The 24,464-nt window shown below is 33.2% G+C and overlaps 1 protein-coding gene across 4 annotated transcripts in view; it reads right to left on the reverse strand.

The window, feature by feature from the left end:
- Positions 1-24,464, reverse strand: part of ATP7A (ATPase copper transporting alpha) — a 153,784-nt gene that overhangs the window by 48,520 nt on the left and 80,800 nt on the right. For 3 of the 4 annotated variants that reach the window (XM_011384937.2, XM_011384936.2, XM_023525867.1), the window contains 13 exons: positions 22,660-22,866; positions 19,216-19,379; positions 15,027-15,188; positions 12,048-12,124; positions 11,629-11,854; positions 9,979-10,212; positions 8,628-8,719; positions 7,505-7,632; positions 6,340-6,494; positions 5,951-6,085; positions 4,032-4,226; positions 2,301-2,483; positions 379-595 (listed from right to left, as the gene is read on the reverse strand). In XM_011384937.2, coding sequence (XP_011383239.1) covers positions 379-595; positions 2,301-2,483; positions 4,032-4,226; positions 5,951-6,085; positions 6,340-6,494; positions 7,505-7,632; positions 8,628-8,719; positions 9,979-10,212; positions 11,629-11,854; positions 12,048-12,124; positions 15,027-15,188; positions 19,216-19,379; positions 22,660-22,866 — 2,175 coding nt within the window. The remainder of the gene's footprint in view (positions 1-378; positions 596-2,300; positions 2,484-4,031; positions 4,227-5,950; positions 6,086-6,339; positions 6,495-7,504; positions 7,633-8,627; positions 8,720-9,978; positions 10,213-11,628; positions 11,855-12,047; positions 12,125-15,026; positions 15,189-19,215; positions 19,380-22,659; positions 22,867-24,464) is intronic. The other variant, XM_023525868.1, reaches the window with a different exon arrangement.

The following is a 24,464-nucleotide window of genomic DNA, read 5'->3' on the forward strand; positions in this document are numbered from 1 at the left end:
CATTTCTAGGAGCCTTAATTTTCTATGTGAAAAATAAGCCATATAATTTGCTTAGGGAACTAGGGGGAATGCCACATGATCTTATAAAAGACATAAAAGGTTTGGAGTAGCTGTGGTGAGAAATAAAAAGATAACTGAAATAAGATGGAAGATCAGCTAAGGCTGGACTTCATCACCCTATCACAGAATCAAGGAGCACAGCTGGAAATGTTCTCAAGTAACTTCAGTGAAGTGGTCAGAGGCTTATAGTAAAAGTGATCTGAGAGAATGAAACTATGATACCATTTTTTGTTTCTTATATGACAGTTCAGGATTATAAGGTTAGACATTTGATAATAACTGTCCCATAATAGGTACTACAAAAAAAAATTAGCTTACTTGAGAGCTGGGCATTAATAATCATGGAAGACGAAGTTGATGACTGTTCATTACTTGTATCAATTTGAACCAGGGATGCATTTTTAATATTATTTTCCTCTATCTTCCAGTTATTCTTATGCAGCAAGCCTTCAATATTGGTGACTTTACAGCTAATACCGCAGCCTGGCACAACCTGGAAATCTATGCAGGTACCCAAGGTATCAGTGTCCAGCTCCTACCAAATAGAAACAGGATTTCCTCTGCTGTTCTAATAATACAAGGTCATCATTAGCAAAACCAAAGATTACTGCTAATTAATTATAAATGTTTAGAATGAAACTGTCACTTATCATTGCCTATTTGACAGTGGATTTTAAATAAAGACAAAGGAACAGAGCATTGAGTATAATATTCAAAGTTACAGGAGAACCTCAGAATTCTTAGTTTTAATCCTACTCTCTAAAATTTATACTAAGCACAGGGAAATAAAACTTGGAAGGTTCATCAATATTCTCTGCCCTTTCCAGTAAAGAATTACAAGTTAAATATTTAATTCTATTGTCAAGTCAGATTTTCTATTCAGTATAGGGCAAAGGGTAACAAAGAACAGGGCCTTTAGTTACCAGAGTGACTCTCTAGTATAATTCTGTGTCCTTAGTAAGCAAAAGAATTCTGGCTCTTTATGTCTTCATCTTCTCTGATGCTCCATGTGGGTATAAAGAAGCCAGGTCAAAAACAGTAAATAGGTAAAAAGGAAAGAACAAATAAAGAAATGGCAATATCAATGATGGAAAGTGCCACATTTTAACTATAAAATTATGTGAGCTAATTTACAAAGAACTTATACAAATCAATGAGAAAAAGGTAAATAATTCTATGGGAACATAGGCAAAGGATACAAGCAGACAGGTTATAGAAAAATAAATTCTAATGGCCAATACACATATAAAAAGATGCTTAACCTTATTCATAATTAAGAAAGTGCAGGGCAAACCATCAATGAGTAAATATTTTTTTACTTATTAAACTGGAAAAAATAAGTGTTGGTAAGAATGTGGGAAAATGGGCAGTCATAACTTCTGGTGAAAGTATACACTGGTACAACCTTTCGTATGCATGTTGGTAATATTTGTCATGTGGGCATTGGTAATATTCATCAAAATTTAAGTGAATGTATCCTTTGATCTAGCAATTGCAATGATAGGCATTTAACACAGAGATAACTTGCAAAAGCTGACATGGATGTTAAGTGTACACATACTGTAAGAGCCCCAAACCAGCTGTACAATGGACTACAACGTAGCCATTAAAAACAACAAGTCAGATTTCTATGTCCTGATATGGAAAAATCATTTAAAAATAAAAAAAACAAGATACCAAAGACTGGTGGCCTTTCTATGGAAAGTTTAAAAAATAATAAATGCACATGTTTTGGTATATGCATTAAAAATGGTTAAGAGGGTGCACACTTGTGAATATACTAAAAATTACTGAATTGTACACTTTATACAAGGGTAAACTTATAGTATGTGAACTGTATTTCAGTAAAGCTGTTATTGAAAAACACCGTTAGAAGGTTAATGCTTGTTAAACTTTGGAGAGAGGAATTATGGACAGGAAACGGAATGAGTCTTTCCTTTTCCCTTATGTAATTCTCTGAACTATCTGAATTTTCCTTATATAAATATGCATTACTTGTATCTTAACTTTTTAGTCAACAGGGGTTATCTGAGTAGGATTATAATCAATTTCTGTTTTCGTCTTTATACTTTTCCGTATGAAGAATCTAAGACATATTATAAAACAAACCGAGAAAATGTAAGTCTCTCTAGCCTTATACCAACTATATACAAAAATCGTAGTCAAACACCAGTTTGGTTTTGGTCTGAGTAATTCCTATAGGAGATGACTACATTAAGAAACAGGGGGAAAATGTGTACCTGCTTGCAGTATTTGGTTACGGCTGCGCCAATAGGGTGTTCACTGTTACTTTCAGCAGTTCCAACAATGGCCAGGATCTTATTGCGTGATATTCTGTTACTTTCCACCAGAACCTTTACTTGATTCACTACTGGGGTTCCATGGGTAATGGTTCCAGTCTTATCAAATACCACTACTTTTACCTGTAAGAAAATTGAAATACAATGTACCTATATGATTTGATAATCCTTAATATCACCTTTCCAGAAGTGAGAAAAAGGTTAACTTTGATAAACATTACTATTTTGTTTCTTAATAAACTGATCTTTGCCTTAATTTGACTTAAAAAACAGTCTTTGGGAAGACAAAAAGAAGGGAGAAGGGAAGAAATACTCTTAATTAGTTATATCAAATAGCCCCCTCTTGAACATGTTCAATCTACTGTGGATACATATTAAACAAATAGAACTAATTGTTAAGAGCTGACTGTTAATAGGTAATTAAGAGATGCCTCTAGTGCCTCCAAAGAAAGACAAAGGCTTTCAACACTAATGAGTTACAGATCCGTAGGGGAAATCTGGGCAGATGATTATAAGAGAAAGGTAAGTAATTAAGTTGAAGTGAGCACCAGATAAGACCTGCTGGCTTGCTTTGACTTTCCTGGGTCTAAATGAGATGCTTGGCCTAAGAGACAGCTCAGGGAATCAATGAAGGAAATGCGGCCCAGAAAGAATAAAGGAAGAGTCTGGAATTAGAGAACACAGTCACTTCACAGTAAACTCAGAATTCGAACCTTGAAAAATGAATAGCTTGAGGAACCGAGATGAAAAGAGATGTGACAACTAAATACAAAGCATGACTGTGGACAAGAGAAAAAATAGCTATAAAGGATATTATGGAGATAACTGAGGAAACTGGAATATGGACTATAGATTAGATGACAGTACTATATCAATTTCTTGATTTTGATCATTGTATTGTGGTTATGTAAAAGAATGTCCTTCAAAAAAGAGGCTGATATCTGCAGTAAAGGGTATACAGGAGTTCTATACTATTCTTGCAACTTTTAAGTTTGGAATTATATCAAAATAAAAAAAGTACTATAAAAACTAATAGCCTGTATTTCCTGGCTAGATGAGGTTCCAAGTCTGTTCTAAATTCTGTTCTGTATTTACTATATGCATCTGTATATAGTTTGTATTCTCATAAGAACATACTAGAAGAAGCATGGTTTTAGTTAAAGTCAAGCAGCCTTGATTGAAATTGTTATGAAAATCTTAATATGGGAGAGATCAAGGATAGAATTATATTCCTAAAGTCATAGTTGCAAACTGTCAGCTAGTGGCACAAAGGCAAAGAAACTGAAGTGTAAACACAAGCGCTATCTCACAGTGAAGAACACAAAAATGTAGTCACACACAAGTAGGTTAGAAGTCTGAAAGACTTGGGCAAATATCTCTTCTGTCTTCCTACTCTAAAGACTTTTCTAGTCTGAGCTGGAACAGGACTCTAGATTTTCCACATCAGCATCTGTTCTAAGAGAGTAGGCCTGGAGTAGTTTCAGAGATCTTAGATAACTAAGGCCAATCTGGAGCAGAACCAAAATAACACCTTTCCCACCTCAACCCTCAAGACAGTGCCAGAACAGGCTCAGTTTATAGACCAGATGGAAATAATTTAAGACTCTTTCTCAATATGGGTGCTATTGCCAGTTTGTTTGAAACAATTCTTAGTTCTGGAGACTATCTTACCTTATGAGCCATCTCCAGTGGCTCGCCACCTTTGATTAGTATGCCATTTTGAGCACCTACTCCTGTACCCACCATGACAGCAGTTGGAGTGGCCAGTCCCAGTGAACAAGGGCATGCAATGCACAGAACTGTGATAGAGGCTTGGAAAGCAAAGCGTATTATCGTTTCTGTTCGGGAGATACTTCTGTTGTACCCCTTTAGAAGAAAGGCACGAATTTTGGTTATTGATTTATAGCTATATGAAACAAAAGGAACAAAGCTTAACCCTATAGAAATAAAACCTCAATTCTGAAGTCATACATTATCCTACTTAGCTACCAACATATATGTTTCAGTTACTAGTAAGAAAACTTTTCTTTTGTGAATATAAGAAACTGTGACATAACTGGTAAACAAGTCACAGTCCTAAAATCAAGATTTTAATTTTACTGATCAGAGTCATAAACTATGGAGTGAATATAAGAAAACATAAAAGTTGTCTTTTTTTTTTGCCCTGTATTGAGAATAACTGGATTTATCAGAGACTTTCAAAAATAACCACAAACATGGGGCCTAATTCTCCACAAATCTGATCTTAAACAAAAAGAATTCTAACTCTCTGTATACTGAGACCATAAGTCTGCCTTTCATACTATTCTCTCAAGACAATGAAAAAAAGTTGTCCGGCATGCAAAGGGAGCTTAATCACATTTCAATAAAATTCTTTTGAGCATAGCAATGTGAACTGAGTATATCTGGTAGTATAGCTGTTAATGACATTGAACATTTGCTTGTGTGAGTAAATACGACTGATTGTATTAGGGGAAATCTCCTAAGACCCCCTGAACTCATGATACATATTCCAAAATATCTTCCAGCAATCCTCTTGTTCAATGTATACTTCACCAACATGAATCATTTAAAGAAACTTTTAAAAATATTATACTAATGACCATATCATGGGATAGATACATAGCTGAGCTGTTATAAGTCTAGTTGTTCTTTAATTGAAGGAACAAACAGCATAAAACAGTGTGCAGACAGTATTTTTTAAAATAAAGAAATGCAACAATGTAAGACTTTCTGAATAATAATGGTTTCACAGTGCTAGGTTCGTACTAAGTTCTCAAATACTTAAACTAAGTGTTCATCTAAGAGTTATGTATCTATATAGATAAAGAGTTGAAAGGGACTTTCACAGACATCTAAGCTTATGCTTTCTTATATGTCATATGTATATGTTTTCACTTACACTAATTCCAATCCTGCAATTTAGGTATTACAATCACTATATTATAGATCACAAACTGAGGCTAAGAGAAGTTAGGTGACTTCAAGATTATATTTCTAAAATGAGGCACAGTCCAGGTCTCCTTTACCACTTTATGACACTGTACTTTAGAGACTATCAAAGAACTAGAGAAAAGCAGGCACTAATAGTATCTTATATTTATAAAGTATTTAATAAATTACAAAGCATGTCTAATATATCATCTTATTTAACTTTCACAACAACTACAAGTTATGCAGGATGGGATTATTTAAATCTCACTTTATAGATGAGGAAACTGAAGCTCAGAGAGAAATTAAGTTGACCCAAGATCACAGCAATGTTATGTGGCAGAGCTGAGATCCCAAGGTTTTTCCTCAATGTATCATACAGTCCTTTGTGAAAGCAAAATCATGCTGGGAATGAGACTAGGTATAAAATGTAAAAGTTCAGTCCTTGTTTTGGGAAAATCACAAGTTATAATGAAAAACATCTTTCCAGAAGAAAATCTTTTATATTTACAGAAATGAAAATGTTATTCTTATCACCTCCCCCCTCCAGTTCCTTAAAGATACTAGTAATTATTAAGGTTATTTTCCAATTAACTACTTAGGCAAAAAAATTCACAAACTGTTTTACACATGGTAAAGAATTGTTACAAGTCACTTACAGGAAAGTACGTTTCCACAACTTGAAAATTCAGAAATCCAATTATAATCCAAACCAAGAGGGTAACAATGGAAATAATAACAATAAAAGGAACAAAGTAGCCACTGAGTTTGTCTGCAAACTGCTGAATAGGAGCCTAGAATTTAAAAAAATAATTATATATATACACACATACACACACACACACACACACACACATATATATATTTCGATGTCTCCTTTTTTGATGAATAGAGTATTTTGATACTGAGCACAAACAGAAATATTTTAATAAGCTCCATATTAATGCAAACAGAATAATCAAAGGAAAATATAAAAACTAGATCAAGAGTTATACTGAGTTTGCTTTAAAGAAAAATACTTTCTGTTTTTCCTAGGGAGTTAAATTACCTTTGATGTTTGTGCCTCCTCCACAAGTTTGACAATTTGAGAAAGGGTTGTGTCTGCTCCTACGTGGGTTGCACGGATAAGTAGTGACCCATTCTGGTTAATGGAACCAGCAATCACTGTGCTGCCAGATTTCTTAGCTACAGGCATTGCCTCCCCTGTATAAGAAATAAAGATAGATTTAGGGAGCATAAGTAAGCACTATCTTGAAACATGCCATCATTAGTTAATTGTTAAAAAAAATATCTAGAAAGAAGTTTCTTACTTCATGCAATAGAGTCTGGACAAATGCCCACGTGAAAATTGCCCTCCCTTTTTCTTTATGTTAGTTCTAGGCCAAACCCACACATATATATCTTCAACTAGAAAAACCTAATATGCTACCTCTTGTTGGCAGATACTTTTGGGGCTCTACTCTAATCTTAGATCTTTGATTCTCAGCCTATTCCCAAGGAGCATTTAGAACTATAGGAGGGAGTTCTTGTTTGTAATAATTACTGTTAGGGTATGGGGTGCTGCTACTCCAATTTAGTGGGCCAGAGTCAAGGATACTAAATGTACTACAATGTGTAAGTCCCTGAGAAGTAAGAATTGTCCCAAACAAACTGGCAATAGCATCCCTATTAAGAACCAGAGTCCTAAATTATTTCCACATGGTCCATAAGCTGCACCTCTTCTGCCACTGTCCTGAGGGTTGAAGTAGGAAAGGTGTTATTTTGGTTCTGCTCCAGATTGGCCTTAGTTATCTAAGATTTCTGAAACTACTCCAGGCCTACTCTCTTAGAACAGATGCTGATGTGGAAAACCTGGAGTCCTACCCCAACGCAGATTAGAATAGTCTTTAGGGCAGGAAAACAAAATAGGTATTTGGTCAGGTAAATCTGCCAAAGTCTACTGGGCTCTACAGTAGAATGAGACAATTTCCTTCGGTTATACATTGTAGTAATTAACAATTCTCAGTGAAAAGAACCTTCGCTAGCATAACTAAAACCACGAAGTAAATCTGCAGAAATTGATTTAATAGTCTTAAAGAGAACTCATATTCTCTTTGCTCATTATTTACTCCTTCCATAGTTTCTACAAAAAGCTCTTCACTTTTCATGCCTATTTTTCATTAACACTTTGAATTCACTTCACTTTCATGTCATGGTCCTCTGAAAGAACATACCTGTGATGAGAGACTCATCTACCATAGAATGTCCTTCAATAACACGACCATCCACTGGAAATTTGCCTCCTGGAACCACTTTAATGATGTCTCCACGTTGTACAAGTTCCACATCCACTTGTTCTTCACTGAATATGAGTTAAAATAAAAAGCATTATGCCAATATTCTTCTTACCTTGATATTTCCATGCAAACTTTTTAGTTTATATCAAGTTTTTGGCTCCATAATTGCTACCGATGGAAGCTAGAACCAACATTTAAACTAGGAACTGCAACGTCAGTCCTGTTCACTGTTGGGGAACAGCTCAGTACCTGGCGCAAAGTAGGCACTCTAAATATTTGCTGAATAACCACTGAACAAACAAATGAAAGCATTAGAAAATAATGTAGTGGGTTTTATTTAATTAAATACCTTATTTATTGTGTAAAATTGCCTAAATACTTTTATGAGTATAAAAATGAGAAATACAAAAGAATGAAAGCTAATCAACACTTTTACTCTAACTTCCAGTGTACAGGTAACATAGGAGTTATAGAACAAGTTAAATTACACCATAGGAAGCAAAGAGACAAATTTAGACTGTGAGATATACTACAGGACAATCGATGAATGTTTCTTTAACAAGTCAATTGTATCAGGGGGTGGAAGAGGGTGAAAGGAAGGAGGCAGAATAGAGAGGGAGAAGCTGTTCTAGATTAAAAGAAACATTCAGTCAAATCTAATGAAGCAAGGACCTTGTTTGAATTCCATTTCAAAGAATGAAACTTAAAACATTTCGGAGATGAGAAATGTGAATATGGACTGTATATTAGATGATATTAAGGAGTTATTGTTCATTTTGTTAGATGCAATATGGTGCTACAGTTATATAAGAATACATCCTTTTTTTGGACATACTATAGGAGTATTTAGCAGTAAAATGATATGATTGGAATTTACTTTAAAATACTACTGTAACAACAGGAAGACAGAATGTACAGATGAAATAAAGTGTGGCAAAATGTGAATAATTGTTAAATCTGGGAGATGAATTACGTGGGTTCATTATATTCTACTTCTGTGTATACTTGACATTTTCATAAGGAGTTAAAAAAGAAAAGAGGGAAGAATGAAGATAAATACCTCAAGAGGATATTATCAGAGCCAAGAGTTACAATAGTTGCTTCTGTTGCTTGTAGTGAAATTAGCTTGGCAAGAGCCTCCGATGTTTTGCCCTATAAATTAAAAAAATATATATATATACACACACACACATATATATGTATATACATGTATATCTATATGTGTATATATATGTGTATATATATGTGTATATATACACATATAGATATATATATAAACAATGCTAAGAGAAAAGAAAAGCTCAGGTCTTACCTAAAATAAAGATATAATCTTTAACATTTACCCAAAAGACAGCTTTAGGAATATTAATTAGTTCAAATCAGAAAATGTTTCACTTCAAAAATATGAAGTACACAAAATAAAAATGTTTTATTAGGTATAACTTATAAATAATGTAAATTAATAAGAAATACATCAGGAACTCATAAGGAAAGGACATGAACTGGCAATTCATTTAAGAAGAAATATAATGCCCAATGTGTGGAAAAAAGTTTATCCCTGCTATTAATGAAAGAAATACAAACTAAAGCAATTCTATAATACCATTTCACACCTATTAACTTAGCAAGAATTTAGATAGGAGTCAATGACGACAAAGTTGTAGTAAAACTACTTCACTAATATACCGCTGCTGGCAAAAATTGTTACAATTTGTAGCATGAGCCACAGAAAGATTTATGCCCTTTAATCATATGCTTTGTAATTTATCCTAAGATACTGATGATTCAATTTAAATGAGTATTAACCATAAATATGTTTAATACACGGTTATCTAAAATTAAAAATTGGAAACAATTTGAGAACAAAACTGGAATGGTTTAGTATATTATAGCATACTGATTTGACAGAATATTATTCAGAAATACCCAATAATTATCTAAAGTGCAAAACTGAGGGAAAAAATCTTTATAGTGTTAATGGTACAAGGTGTAATGTATACTATCTTTGCCACTCTGTAAAATATAAAAGTATATGGAAAAGGATTAGAAAGTGATTTCCATTATAGCATGAGATTATGGGTAAATTTTTTTCCATCATCATTTTAAATCATATGGTCACATCAACTGTTCCATTAATAATGTGATATAAAAAATGATTAAAATAAGTACTTCTCAAATGTCTCTCTCTTAAAATAAACATGGATCTACTGTACCATCTACAGCATTAATTCCACAAATTTGGTAAATCTAAAGGAATATTTAACTTAAATTATTGCCAAATAAAAATAAATACTTCTTTCAGTAAATGATTAACTACAAAATCAATATATATTTCCAATAATTGGTTTAGAAAATGTTACGGTCATTTATCCATCCAAGATTTTAACAACTGTCACCTTTTCTTAGTTTACCTTTGCTATATGTTCCAGCCACCGGCCTAGTGCAATAAACACAAACAGCATAGGAGGTGTGTCAAAGAAAGTAATAGGGTTCACTTTGGCTCGCTCATACATTGCAACCAGAAGAATAACCAAAGAGTAGGCAAATGCAATGGTGGTGGCTAGCACAATTAGTACATCCATATTTGCAGTTTTATGCTTCAGCGCTTTGTAGGCTTGAATGTAGAAGTACCAGCCTCCAAAAAACTGTAAAATAGAAACAATAACCACTGTTTTAAAAAATGCTGAAATTCACATATATACCTCAATAACTAAGACATAGTATCAATGTTAACTTCCTTTGGCTTTTATGTAATCCATAAACACGAGAGATTTTAAGCTGAAACAATAGTTTGTATTTTAGCAGATATGTGTGTGCAAGGATTCAAATTGCTGTATAAGCCCTTGGTAGCTGCCCTTTATGAGCCAATGGATATTCCATAATATAAAGTCAGATGGTTCTTAGATTTTTCTCTTTGATGCTAGCCAAAACAAGAACTAAGAAAAGAATAACATTCTTTTGACAAGGATTTTTTTAAATATAAAACTCATCTTACTAAGTAAAATAAGACAGAGAAAGACAAATACCATATGATTTCACTTATTTGTAAAATCTAAAAATCAAAATAAATGAACAAACAAAACAGAAGCAGAGTAAAAAAAAGGATGGTTGCCAGATGAGAGAGGGTTTGGGGGGCTGGGTGAAAAAGGTGAAGGTATTAAGAAGTACAAATTGGCAGTTACAAAACAGTCACAGGGATGTAAATTATAGCATGGGGAATACAGTCAATAATATTGTAATAACTATGTATGTTGGTAGCTATATGGGTACTAGACTTATTTGGGAGATCAGTTCATAAGTTATATAAATATCTAACCACTATGCCGTACACCTGAAACTAACATAATATTGAATGTCAACTGTAATTGAAAAATTAATAAAAATTTAAAACACTCATCTCCCCCTTTCCAAAATACAACCTAAATGGAAGATCACAAACTATTGGATCTGTTGGCTGCATTCGTTGGCAAACATAACTTAGAAGCTTACTTTTCATTAGTATAGAGAAACATACTAAGATTTTTAAAAAATCATTATTGCCTTTTACAAGGATCAGAAAAAGGAATACGTTTAATAGATAGATGTGATCCATAGTAAGTTTATCTCAAAATAAGGGTTGAAAACATACAGAAAATAATGAATTTAAGTGCCAGGGAGAAATAATAATAATAATAATAATAATAATAATAATAATAATAATATAATTATTTTATGTAATACATATTAAAATATATTTAATGTAATTAATATAAATATAATTCAATTTAAGATATTAAATATAAGTAAAATGTATTTTATTGTTATAATAATTTTACTTTCAGAAATAATTTAAAATATAAAGTTATATACAATAGAAGATATGAATACCGAATTCATATCTGAATATGAATTGAACTCTTATTCTCTGCTTTGTCATTAAACAATATCCTTAGAGGTTAAGTAGAATTTATTACCTATTTTAACTAACCACTCAGTTTAAGATTATTTTTGTAAAGCATCCAACATAAAATGATCAAACTTTTGGCTAATATCTGCTTTTCAATTGTTAACATTTCACTTGCCTGTACAGGTACACACAATACGAAGGACAGCAAATTCATAATGGACAATCCTGGCAGTATCTGGCGCTCCAGGAACATAGAAGAATGAACGTTGACCATTTCTTCTTGACTCATGTTCTGATTATGGTGAAGAGTTGCAAGGTGATGATCCATAACCATCATATATATCATCAGTCCCATTACAGGAATACAGAAAAACAGGCTCACAAGGAAGGACTGTCTCCATCTTATGTAGAAAAGAAAAATCATTTTAGTAAGTACCTAATGGTTAAATATTTTATGTACTATAGGGAAATACAAATTGTGACCACTCCATTGAGTATAAAGAATGGTATCGTAAAAACTTACATGCTAAGAGGATGTTAAATTTGTAACGAAGAGTCAAAATCTGTTTTTACTGACACTCCAAAAGTACTTACTGTCTTATTTCTCGTTTATGGTCTAGGTGGCTTGCTGACCGATCCTTCTTGACTAAAGATGCTTCAAAACCTAAGCTCTAAAGGAAATTCATGAGAAAACAATTATTTCACTGAATATACAAATATTATGTAGAGAAATTCTAAGCCATGGTATTGTCATTAAAAATAATTCAATTTAATTACTGAATGCAAGTCACTCTGGGGAATACAAAGTTGAAGATGTACTTCCTTTCTTAATTACCTTTCTTTCTAATCTGTCATCAAAGAAATGAATATTTCTTCAATTCTAGTTAGTGTCTATTCTACTGTTCTCAAACTGATGATTTAACTCAAGTGCAGTTATCCTCAGTAGAGTTTCTTATTACATCAAAAAGTAAACTAAAGCCTCCAATAAGTAATTTTGGAAAAAAAGCAGAATCTGTTACTTGGCTAGGCTGACAGAATGTTTGACGACTTAATGAAGACAAAATTCAGCAGTAAAATTATAAATCTTACATTTAGACAAGCATCATCTACTAGTACTGATATACTATTAATCATTTTTTAAAAAAAATTTATTTTTGACATGCATCCCCTAGACAAGTACAGAAAACTGAATAATAGGCCACAAAAGCCAGCACTATACGAAATATACTATTCAAAGCTTTGCATATGCAGTCTTTATTCTTGTTCTATCAGAAAAAAAAATTGATAAACCTTTAGCCAGACTCATCAAGAGAAAAAGTGAGCCCAAATAAATAAAATCAAAAATGAAAGAGGGGAGATTACAATAGACATCACAGAAATACAAAGGATCATAAGAGAATACTACGAACAATTACATGCCAACAAATTAGAGAACCTAGAAGAAATGGATAAATTTCTAGAAACATACAACCTCCCAAGATGGAAACAGGAAGAAACAAAAAATTGGAACAGACCAATTACTAGCAACAAAATTTAAGTAGTAAACACTCCCAACAAACAAAAATCCAGGACCAGACAACTTCTTAGGTGAATTCTGCCAAACATTTAAAGAAGAATTAACACTTATCCTTCTCAAACTATTCCAAAAAATTGAAGAGGAAAGAATACTTCCAAACTCATTTCTATGAGGCATTACCCTGATACCAAAACCAAAGACCCTACCAAAAAAAAAAAAAGGAAAAAAGAAAAAAGAAAATTACTGGCCAATATTCCTGGATGAACATAGATGCAAAAATCCTCAACCAAATATTAGCAAAGCAAATTCAACAATACAGTAACAGGATGAGACACCAAGATCAAGTGGGATTTATTCCTGGGAAGCAAGGATGGTTCAATACCCACAAACATGATACACCACATCAAAAATACTAAGCATAAAAATCATACAATTATTTCAATAGATGCAGGAAAAGCATTTGACACAATTCAACATATATTTATGATAAACACTCTCAACAAAGTAGGTATAGAAGAAACATACCTCAACATAATAAAGGCCATATATGACAAACCCAAAGCTAACATACGCAATGGTGAAAAGTTGAAAGCTTTTCCTCTAAGATTAGGAACAAGACAAGGATGCCCACTCTCACCACTTTAACATAGTACTGGATGTCCTAACCACAGCAATCAGATAAGAAAAAGAAAAAAAAAGGCATTCATTTGAAAAGGAAGAAGTAAAACTGTCACTATCTGAAGATGACATACTACTATATATAGAAAACCCTATAGACACCACCAAAAACTATTAGAACTAATAAATGAATTCAGTAAAGTTGCAGGATACAAAATTAAAATACAGAAGTCTGTTGTATTCCTATGCTAATAAGGAACCCACAGAAGGAGAAATGAAGAAAAAAGAACACGAATACACACACAAGCACACACACACACACAATGACATTGGTTAACGAAATCCAATAAGTTTCAGCTGTACACTTTAACAGTAAGGCGTATATATATTTATACTGTGTGTTTGTCTCCCATAGTTAGATTTCTTTCTGTAACCACATATTTGATCCCCTTTACACTTTCTTCCTCCCCACCCCCGCCATACCCTCTACCCTCTGGTAACAAATATTTTCCTCAATGAAACAAAGTATTAAAAGAAAACCACACCTCAGTAAGACTCATGAGCAAAGACAGTAACACACTATATTTTCGACTGCTAAGGAAAATGCTGTTATCCAACATTTGTTGGCAGTGTAGTACAGTGAAAAGAGCAGGCATAAGCTTTGGAGTCTGAAAGATTAGGCTCAAATTCCAGTTATGATACTTACTAGTTATTTGTCTTTGGGCAAGTAACTTAACTTCTCTTAACCTGAGTTTCCTCACCTCCAAAATGAAGATGACAGCACCGTGGTAAGAATTAAATTAAGAGTCGAAGCTTTGCAATCTTGGTAACTAACTCATAGTAGTTACTTGCTAACGGCAGCTTCACAAAGATGTTAATGGTATTATCTTTACCAATAGGCTCTTATCTGAACTACTAACATGCTTTAGATCATTAGAACTCCAATGCTATACCACACTGAAACTTTTAAAGCACTTTTATATGTACTGCCACTTAAGATTTACTGAAGAACACAAGATGAATTTATCACAAAGAAAAAGGTTTGGTCTTTAAAATTTCTTACTTTAATTTAAAAATACATCATTTGCTTTGACCTAACAAAAAATAAAGCATCTAACAGGATGCTTCACTTTCTTAGTAATTAACATGAATCTTACTCATAACAAATGTATTTTATTTCCATTTTCTGAATATTGTGGTTCTTCTTTAAGTCTGTTCCTGATTAATAGTGCTCATAAGCCTTTGCCTAACTCTTCCTGACAAATACATCCCTACTAAAAGGCAGATACATTTACAGTAAATTTTGAGACAGATGTTGTCTAGAGTAACCAAAGGGGTCAGATTTTTTCATTGTCTCAGTCTGACACAAACCAGAAGCGACTCAAGAGAGTGCTAACTGAACAAGCGGGAACACAAAAATGCAAAGCCTGGGCACTTACTTTAATTGTATGGATAATATCTCTGGGACCAATAATTTCTGGATCATATTTAATATGAGCTTTGTTGGTTGCCAGGGCCACAGAACAGTAGAAGATCCCTCTGTGTTTTGTGAGGGTAGACTCTATTTTATGCACACAGGAGGCACATGTCATTCCTCTCACCTGTTAAAGACAAAGGCTTTGTTATTCAGAAATATACTTTTTTCCTCCGTTAAACGTGAGTTATTACTTTAAACTAAAAGAACTCTTGTAACACGGGACTAACACACAAGATCTTATCTGCACTATTAATTCACTTTGGATATGACCATTAGAACGCTGTTTTATATCACATTGAACAAAGATATCATATGAACAAAGATATGGTCCAGCTGCAACAAGTTAAACAGAAGAGGATCTCATTAGAAGTCTCCCTCTTCCTGTCACTACTCATTGATAGAGGATTTGACAAATCATTTTTTCTTGATTCAATGCCTTGCTTCCCTCTAAATTTTTTTTTTCATCCTGCTAAAGCATACAGCCTTTAGTATTACTTTTAGTGAAGGTTAATGGATGATGAAAGTATTCTATCTCTGCCTAAAAATGCATTTTGCCCTATGTGTTGAGCGAGGTTAGAGTTCAGTTGGGTATTAAATTCTATAGTAGAGGGGAGGACTCCTGAAATGATTGTATGAGGCACTCAGCAAATCCTTCCCCCAAAAAGCAATGATAAAACTGGGCAGAAGTTTCAAAATCAACCAGTGAAAGAATCTGGAAAGTGACCAAAGAATATACAACAAATTATGAACCCTTTATTCAAAAATATCTCCTGTAAAAAAAAAAAAAGAAGAAGAAGAATATCTCTTGTATCCATATCAGTAATACAGTCATATCAGTGATGGAGTAAGGATCTCTGAAAATTCTCTCCTCCATAAAATCAATAAGAAAATTGGCAAAAAGTTGTCATAACCAACTTTTTCAGAAATTTGGAACTAAAAAAAAAAAAAAAAAAAAGCTCGCAGCAATCCAGGAAGCATTTATTCAAGAAAATCAGATGAATCTCAACAAAAACAGCAATCTATGTAGCATTATAATTTGCCATATTTCATCCCCTCCCCTTCACTTCTGTGGTAGTAGCTATGAAGACCAACAGCCTACAATCACGATGAAGAACAATATCAGGGAAGTCACCAGAGAGGGCAGAAAAGGGTTGGTGCTCTTTCGAAGTCTCATTCTCAGAGAACCATCATTATTTGACCTGTATGGTGGTTCCCTGAATTATACCACTTGCAAAAATGTCTGTGTTTGCCTTGACTGGAGCTCAGTAAGTGCAAAAAGCTTTTTCCCTCTGGGAGAATTTGTCAAAAATGATTAGAGGAAATTATTTATCCTTATAGCTGCCTGAGCCAATGGACAACAATTGGGGCAAACAATAAGCTAACCAAAAAGCCTAAAAGGAAAAGCTGGAAAGCAAAATGTCCATAAAAGCTCCAACATATTCCTAGGAATCTAGAAGGCCATGCACATGTATGGGTTGTGCACACGTCCAGGGCTGCATGCATGCTCAGAAAAGACTAAAACCTCTCACCTCAGGTTGATCTTTGGGCTCTGTAGAAGCAGGAAGTGAAGGCTAAGGCAAAATGACTGCATGGCTGAGTGCTGAAGGTATGCCCCAACATTTACACAGAGCTCTTCAGCAAAGGCTGGGAAACTTACTGGTTTCAGGTATTTAAGAAAATTTGTCCAACCATTAGCTGACCACTGAGCTAATGAAGCAGGCTTCAGTGGCCACACACAATAAAAAAAATATAGGCTTTAAGGAATTAGTTCAGAAAAGTCACTATACAAACAATGATGACAAATGGCAACAACAGTAAACCTTGAGCTGAGGGGAAGGATCTTATTTCCAGAGTTGCCACATTATATTTTCAATAAAAATTGTGAGACAATGCAATGAAACAAGTATGGTCCAGACACAGGAAAAAAACAATCAATAGAAACTGTCCCTGAGGAAGCTCAGACACTGGACTTACTAGATAAAGATGCTATGTCAGCTATTTTAAATATATTCAATGAACTAAAGGAAATCAAGTCTAAAAAATTAAAGGAAAGCATGAGAACAATATCTCACCAAATAGAAGATATCAATAAAGAGACAGATACTATTAAAAAGGCCCTATAGAAAGTCCAGATTTGAAAAGTATAACAACTGAAATGAAAGCTGTGCCTAGAGGAAAATTTATAGTTGTAAATGCTAATATTAAAAAATAAGATTTCAAATAAATAACTTAACCTTCCACCTTAAGACATTAGAAAAAGAAGAACTAAACCTAAAGCAAGCAGAAAAAAATAATAAAGATTAGAGTGAAAAGTAATAAATTGGAGAATAGAAAAAAATCAACAAAACCAAAAGTTGGTTCTTTGAAAAGATTGACAAAATTGACCAACTTCTGTCTAGACTGATTAAGAAAAAAAAAAAAAAGACTCAGATGATTAATACCAAAAATAAGGAGTGACTGCTAATAGGTATGGGGTTTCTTTTGGGGGTGATGAAAATGTTTTGAAATTAAATAGTGGTGATAGCTGCACAACTCTTATACTAAAAAGCACTGAACTGTACACTTTAAAATATCAAGTTTTATGATATGTGAATTATATTTCAATTAAACCTCTAATTTTTAAAAGTCCTTTAAAAATAAAAATCTGCCCATTCTTTTTAATAACTATTTAGTATCCCACAGTATGGATATATCATAACTTATTTATCTAGTTCTCAATGACTGATATTTAGTGTTTATCTTTTGCTCTTATAAATAACACAATGAACACCTTTGCACATGTCGTTTTATACATATGCAAATATGTCTGTTGAATAACTTCCTACAAGTAGAACTTCTGAGGCAAAGGCTATGCACAATTTTACTTTTGATAGACATTGCCCAATTCCTCTGTTGAGAGCTTTCATCAACTGACACTGCAAGAGCAATATATGCAATATATGAGAAATCACGAATAGTGTTAAAAAAATTTTTTCTAACTTTAATGATCTAATAGGTGAAAAGATGACATTTTAGTACAGTTTAAATTTACTTTACTCCTATTACAAGTGAGGCTGAACATCTTCACACATGTTTAAAGAGGAACTGTTTTGGCTTTTCTGTGAACTGTCAGTTCATATCCTTTACCATCTTTCTTTTAGGTTGCTGGCTCTTTTCTTATTAATTCATCTACGGTATGAATTACAATTGTTTTACTTGTCTTTGGACTTGTTTATGGTGCTTTTTCTCTCAAGAAGAAAATTTTCTGTACCTGAATTTATCAATCTTTTCATTTATGGGTTTTATATGATATTTAGAAAGGCCCTTCCTAATCTAGTATTATTTTTTAAATTAAAGGTTATATGTTATCATCGAGGAAACCTGGGTAGAGGTTACATGGAAATTCTCTGTACTATTTTTACAACTTAATTATGAGTCTAAAATTATTTTCACAACAGACTGATAGACTGATGTATGATAAATACAGTAAAATGTTAACTGCAGAATCTAGGTGGTGTGTATAAGGGTGTCCACTGCACAATTCTTCTGACATTTCTGATGTCTAAAATTTTTATAATAAAATATTTTTTTAAAGCTCCAAATATTTCTCCTAGTAAATTCACGAATTCTATTTTACATTTAAACTTTTGTTTGAACTGAAATTTATTTTGGTATGGGGTTAAATTTTTCATTTTAGTTGTTTAAGTCATATAAATAAAAGTTGATTTGTTGGGTTGGAGTAAATGACTGTTTTAAACCAGTATGCCCATCGCTTCCTGGCCTCTTGGCTAAGATCAAGTGTAAATCAATATGCCTTATACCTGGTTTTATGATTTCATTTATAAAACTTAAAGTCTTTAATCTATCTGAAATTTATCCTTTTACATGCTACTATGTAGGAATCATATTTTATTTTTAAAAGTTGATTTTCACTTATTCATCACTCAAATCTGATTCTTCTTTTTTGGTTCTTAACAGAGATATGACAACTACCTTTTACATTCCATGCTTGAAGGCCGCCATTAAGTCATATCTTATCTTCCATTTTCCAGTTTCCTTAATTTTCCTTTTGTCTTATTTTCTCAACCTTTAAATATCTTTGGAACTCTTTTCTGAATCCTTGTTAAGTTTTTCCTGGAAATTTTATTAATCACACAAAAATTCTTACTTACAACAAGTTCCAAAACACCATCTCCTTCACTGGCATTTTCTATCACAGTGGTTCCAAATCCAAGTTCTCGTATGAACTCCGCTATCATCGGGGGTTGTATAACAGCAGGATTATATCTTACTTCTGCCTTTCCAGCCATCAGAGCCACAAGTACAGAATATATTCCTAGGAGCATTGATAAGAAAAACAATTCGGGTAACACTCCTTATTAAAAAAAGAGTAATGTTATAATATTTTTTTTTCATTTAATCCTGAAAGGATTAAAGTGAATCTAGAGAAATTCATTTCCTAACTTTTATAGTCTTGAACCCAAACCAAACTATTTGAAAAGGGGACCTTATTTCTTAAACTTTTTATTATGAAAATTTTCAACTATAATTATACAAAAGAGAGAACATAATAAACTTGATGTACTGATCAACCAACTTCAACAATTATCAATATTACTGGGCTGATCTTGTTTTAGCTATATTCCTACCACCTACTCCCTGCCCTTTATCCTGATTATTTTGAAGCAAATCCCAAACATCATGTCATTTCACATGTAAATATTTAAATACATATCTCTAAAAGATAAAGACTCTTCCCTTCTAAAGAAAAAAATAATACCATTATCATATCTGAAATAAAATAATTCTACAATATCATCAAATATCCAGGTAATATCCACATTTCCACAATTGTCTTATAACTGTTTATTAGTTTGTTTAACAGTTTGTTTGTTTGAATTGGGATCCAAATAAGGCCCATGAATTGCAATCACTTGAGATCTTGTCATGTAAAAATATAAAGCATTTTCAGAAGCCAATAAGACAGAGTCCTAGAGAAGGGAACTCATGCACTTTGGAAATCACTGCAGTTGTAGCAAAGAATCCAAGAAAGTACCAAATATATTACCAAGCAATAGTCATTTCTAAAAATTCTCAAGTTTTACGTCTGGCACACACTAATCTAAAGTGCTCTTATACCTAGAATAAAAAAGTGCCATACGACTTGTTAACAAAACAAAGGAGTTCATTTTATGGCAGTCATGCTGTTCTCTGGTGCAAGCCTTTTTGTTAACAATTCCCACTTCTCTAAGCCAGCTATTGCTATCATTGCCAGGAAGAAAACGAATTCCACAAAGCAGAAATGGCAACTTTTTCTAGGAATCCATGGCACTTGGTGGCTACCTGACAGAGAATGGGGATCAATAATCGATAGGTCAGCTCTGGGGGTTGATAAAAAGAAAAAAAATAACCAAATATTAATTTACTAATAGTTTTTAATAAGGAAACAAAGTACTTAAATATAATCTAAGTTTCCTATATACAGTGCTTCTCTGGGCTTTGTGGGCACCAAATAATTCAGAGGATCAGTTCACGGGAAAGTGTCAGTAATAAGAGAAGGGGATAGAGAAAGTTGGAAAAAAAATCATTTTGCTTCAGCAGAATGTAGTCGATAGCCAAACAGAAATAGGAGGGAAAATCTGATTTTTTTAAGTTCAAAAAATAGGTTTCCTACTTATATAAATTGATAATTTTTAAAATTCTTACTTCCAACTATAATTAGAACTCTTTCTATATACAGTGCTTCTCTGGGCTTTGTGGGCACCAAATAATTCAGAGGATCAGTTCACGGGAAAGTGTCAGTAATAAGAGAAGGGGATAGAGAAAGTTGGAAAAAAAATCATTTTGCTTCAGCAGAATGTAGTCGATAGCCAAACAGAAATAGGAGGGAAAATCTGATTTTTTTAAGTTCAAAAAATAGGTTTCCTACTTATATAAATTGATAATTTTTAAAATTCTTACTTCCAACTATAATTAGAACTCTTTCTATATACAGTGCTTCTCTGGGCTTTGTGGGCACCAAATAATTCAGAGGATCAGTTCACGGGAAAGTGTCAGTAATAAGAGAAGGGGATAGAGAAAGTTGGAAAAAAAATCATTTTGCTTCAGCAGAATGTAGTCGATAGCCAAACAGAAATAGGAGGGAAAATTTGATTTTTTTAAGTTCAAAAAATAGGTTTCCTACTTATATAAATTGATAATTTTTAAAATTCTTACTTCCAACTATAATTAGAACTCTTTCTATTCATTTGCAGAATTATAATGTGGCCTGAACTGTGAAAACACCAGTTAAAAAAAAAAAAAGAAAGAAAAGGAATGTAATGACCCTGGCTAGGCCAATGGTATTCCTAATTGGGTTAAGAGGTTGTAAAGGGGATAGTAAGTAGTTAAATTGAAAGAATCACCTTAACGGATTAAAAAAAAAAAAAAGAAAAGATCTGTAATTGGCATAGGCATTACTTGTCTCATGAAAAAGGCTTTTTCTGAATTGCCTAAAAATAGTTGGTTCTAAAATTAAACAGGAACCTTGCAAACTTCTTTTTGCTTTTATCTACTTACAACCTCCCTCTTTTTTTAATCAATCAAAGTGTACAATAAGCTTTAGCCTTGACTGTATTTTAATTATATATAATGGAGGCTGGATTGAAGGATGCAGAAATGACAGAATGCAGACAAGGTAATATTGAATGCAGACAAGGTAATATTGAACTGAAGGTAATATTGAAATGTATGTATATATAACATACATTTTGTTATAATGATGTTCTGGCTTTTATATATAAAGTGAGTCTACTGGCCACAAGCCTGCATTATTACTCTATATACTGTGAGTTATTTCCCCTATAGTGGGGATAAGCTTATACTAATCTTATTTAGTCCTTGTGACTAACAGCATGTATCATTAAGACACCTGTAGCTAGGGCTGCCTAAGTACCAAACCTATGTTTTAAGTCTCATTAAACATAATCGCATATCTCTATGGTTAACAAATCTACTATGCCATACTGTGAAGTTTAGTAATGTGATTGCAAATTTATAAGCTAAAACATCTGAGTGTGACTGAATAAAAAAAAAATGTTATAGAATTTCTAAGATTTTATAACCTGAGATTAAAACTTGCACACAATATTAAGTAACTTTTGAACATTTTTACAGAAAGCAAAGATCAATGAACAGACTGTTAGAAGAGAACAATATAATTCTAAGCAAACATTTTTAGTCTCATGCTTTGTCTGGGTACAGTAATACTGAAATTTATGGATTTTAGTTGTTAGTTTTGAGTATAACTTTAACAGGAAATTTATGTTTCTTAAAATCCATTGCAGCCAAGGTCCATAAAGAATAGCAATCTTATATATTTCCTTCTGCTATTTTCCTGCAAATTTCATTGATATTAAAATGTAATCATGAAGCAAACGAGATAGGAACTATATCTAAGGGAACAAAAGACTAACAAAAATTGGCTGTCAGAAAGTCAAGGTTGTCCTGTACGTCACTGACAATCTTTATGAGGCCTTGGTAAGAATCATAAACATGGTAACAAAACACATAGGAGGACAAAAAGGACAGATTCCTCAAACTAAAACATAAAACAACAGGCTTTAAGAGTGTCTCACCTTCTTCTCGTCTTAAATTCCGTTCAATGTTTGCTACACAGGAAGCGCAAGTCATACCAGTGACCTGTATGTAACACTTAGATGAAGTCTTTACGTCCTCTTTGTCGTGAATTGGTGTCATTATTTTAGTATAAAATTCACTAGTTGAGGTCAAAAGTGGCATTTCCGATGAGGGCTGAGCTATTACTACCAATGGCTCATTTGAATCTGGTGGACAGGGAAAGATTCTTTTTATTTGAGGTATACTCCAGCTGCATCCTTATCATTCACCACAATCCATCCCTCCAGGCGCTGTCAATCCATTCCTTTAAAACCAGCTTGGACCTAGAGCCCTCAGCAATGTTATTTTTACACTTTCTAGGGAGGAAGCAACTTCCAATTTCATTGCTCCCATCCCAGTTCTGAGGAAATGAACACACTGAATGAACAAAACTGGTTATATCAAGTTCTTCTAGCCATTATTTCCACCCCAAACTCTAGGTATAGAGTAGTTTGTTAATGGATAGCTCTTATTTTTACACCGAATTTTTATCATCAGTTAACAATTTGCATCCTGGCATTAAAGCAATTCATGATATAGTAAGTGGAACAAAAAGCGATTTGCAAAACAGCACTGCAGTATGATGTTATTTAAATTTTTCTGAGTGTGTGTATATATGAAAACATGCATAAGAAAGCCTGGAAGGCTTCATGCCAAACTACGAACAATGGCTACTTTTGGGGTATGGAGTTAGAGCAGAAACAGACAAATGAACAAATTTCCTCTATAGACATTTCTGTATTGTTTGAATTTTAACACTAATATATAGAATTTTAAAATTACAATGTTTTGTGGACAATGGAAGAAGAGGCAAGGAGTAAGTCAGCAATAATCTTCACTTTGCACAAAGGAGTATTCAGAGAATCTGTCCGTAGAATGTTTATGGACTGTAGAACAGTGGGAAGCATCTATCATCCCATTAGCTCCCCTCCGGTCTCAGACTATCTGCTATTCTGTTTTAGTTTATACATTCCAGTATTAATCACCTTTTAAGAAGGCAGAAATTATTCTCTCTAGTACATCCATGCAGCTGCAAAAAATAGCAAAAGATTTTCTACTCTCCTGCAGAGATAAGGAGGAAAATAAGTGATGTTGAAATTTCCAGTAACTATCTAACTTGTTCTTTCTTCCCCTTGAGCAAAAAACTGGTTCAGGTCTATTTGGACAGTGCACAGAAGAAGCCCTACATAGCAGAGTTAATTTTCAGGATGCCAATGAAAGGCATCTTTGAATAAACTATAACAAAAGCCTGACCATGTCCTTAATGAATGATATAGACTCTTCAAATCAGTATAACAGCTCTAAAATTTTAATGCACATAGAGTCATGTGGGAGATCTTGTTAAAATACAGATTCTGATTCAGTACATGTAGGGCAGGGCCTGAGATTCTGCTTTTCCACCAAGCTCCCAGGTAATGGCAGTACTGCCTGTCAGGGTACGGCAAGGACACTTTGAATAGCAAAGGACTAAATCCTCCCAATACTAAAATTAGTCAGTCTCTGGTCTTGAGCAAATCACTTTGGAAAACTATACTTATTCAATTAGGTTATGAGCATATTAAGAACATAGAGGGTAAAATTCACCAAACAGTACTGTTATGTTAAAGAACTTAAGAAGGAGGCACATTTGCCCAAAGGAAATAACTTTGGCTTTGAAAAAAATAGATTATTTTAATCTAGCCAGGATCTTACTACATTCTCACATTAAGTACTATCAAGACTTAATTTTGAACTTGGACAAAAAAAAAGTTTATGCTGCTAATTA

Source organism: Pteropus vampyrus, unplaced genomic scaffold (genome assembly GCF_000151845.1).
Source record: "Pteropus vampyrus isolate Shadow unplaced genomic scaffold, Pvam_2.0 Scaffold635, whole genome shotgun sequence".
NCBI classification, from domain to species: domain Eukaryota; kingdom Metazoa; phylum Chordata; class Mammalia; order Chiroptera; family Pteropodidae; genus Pteropus; species Pteropus vampyrus.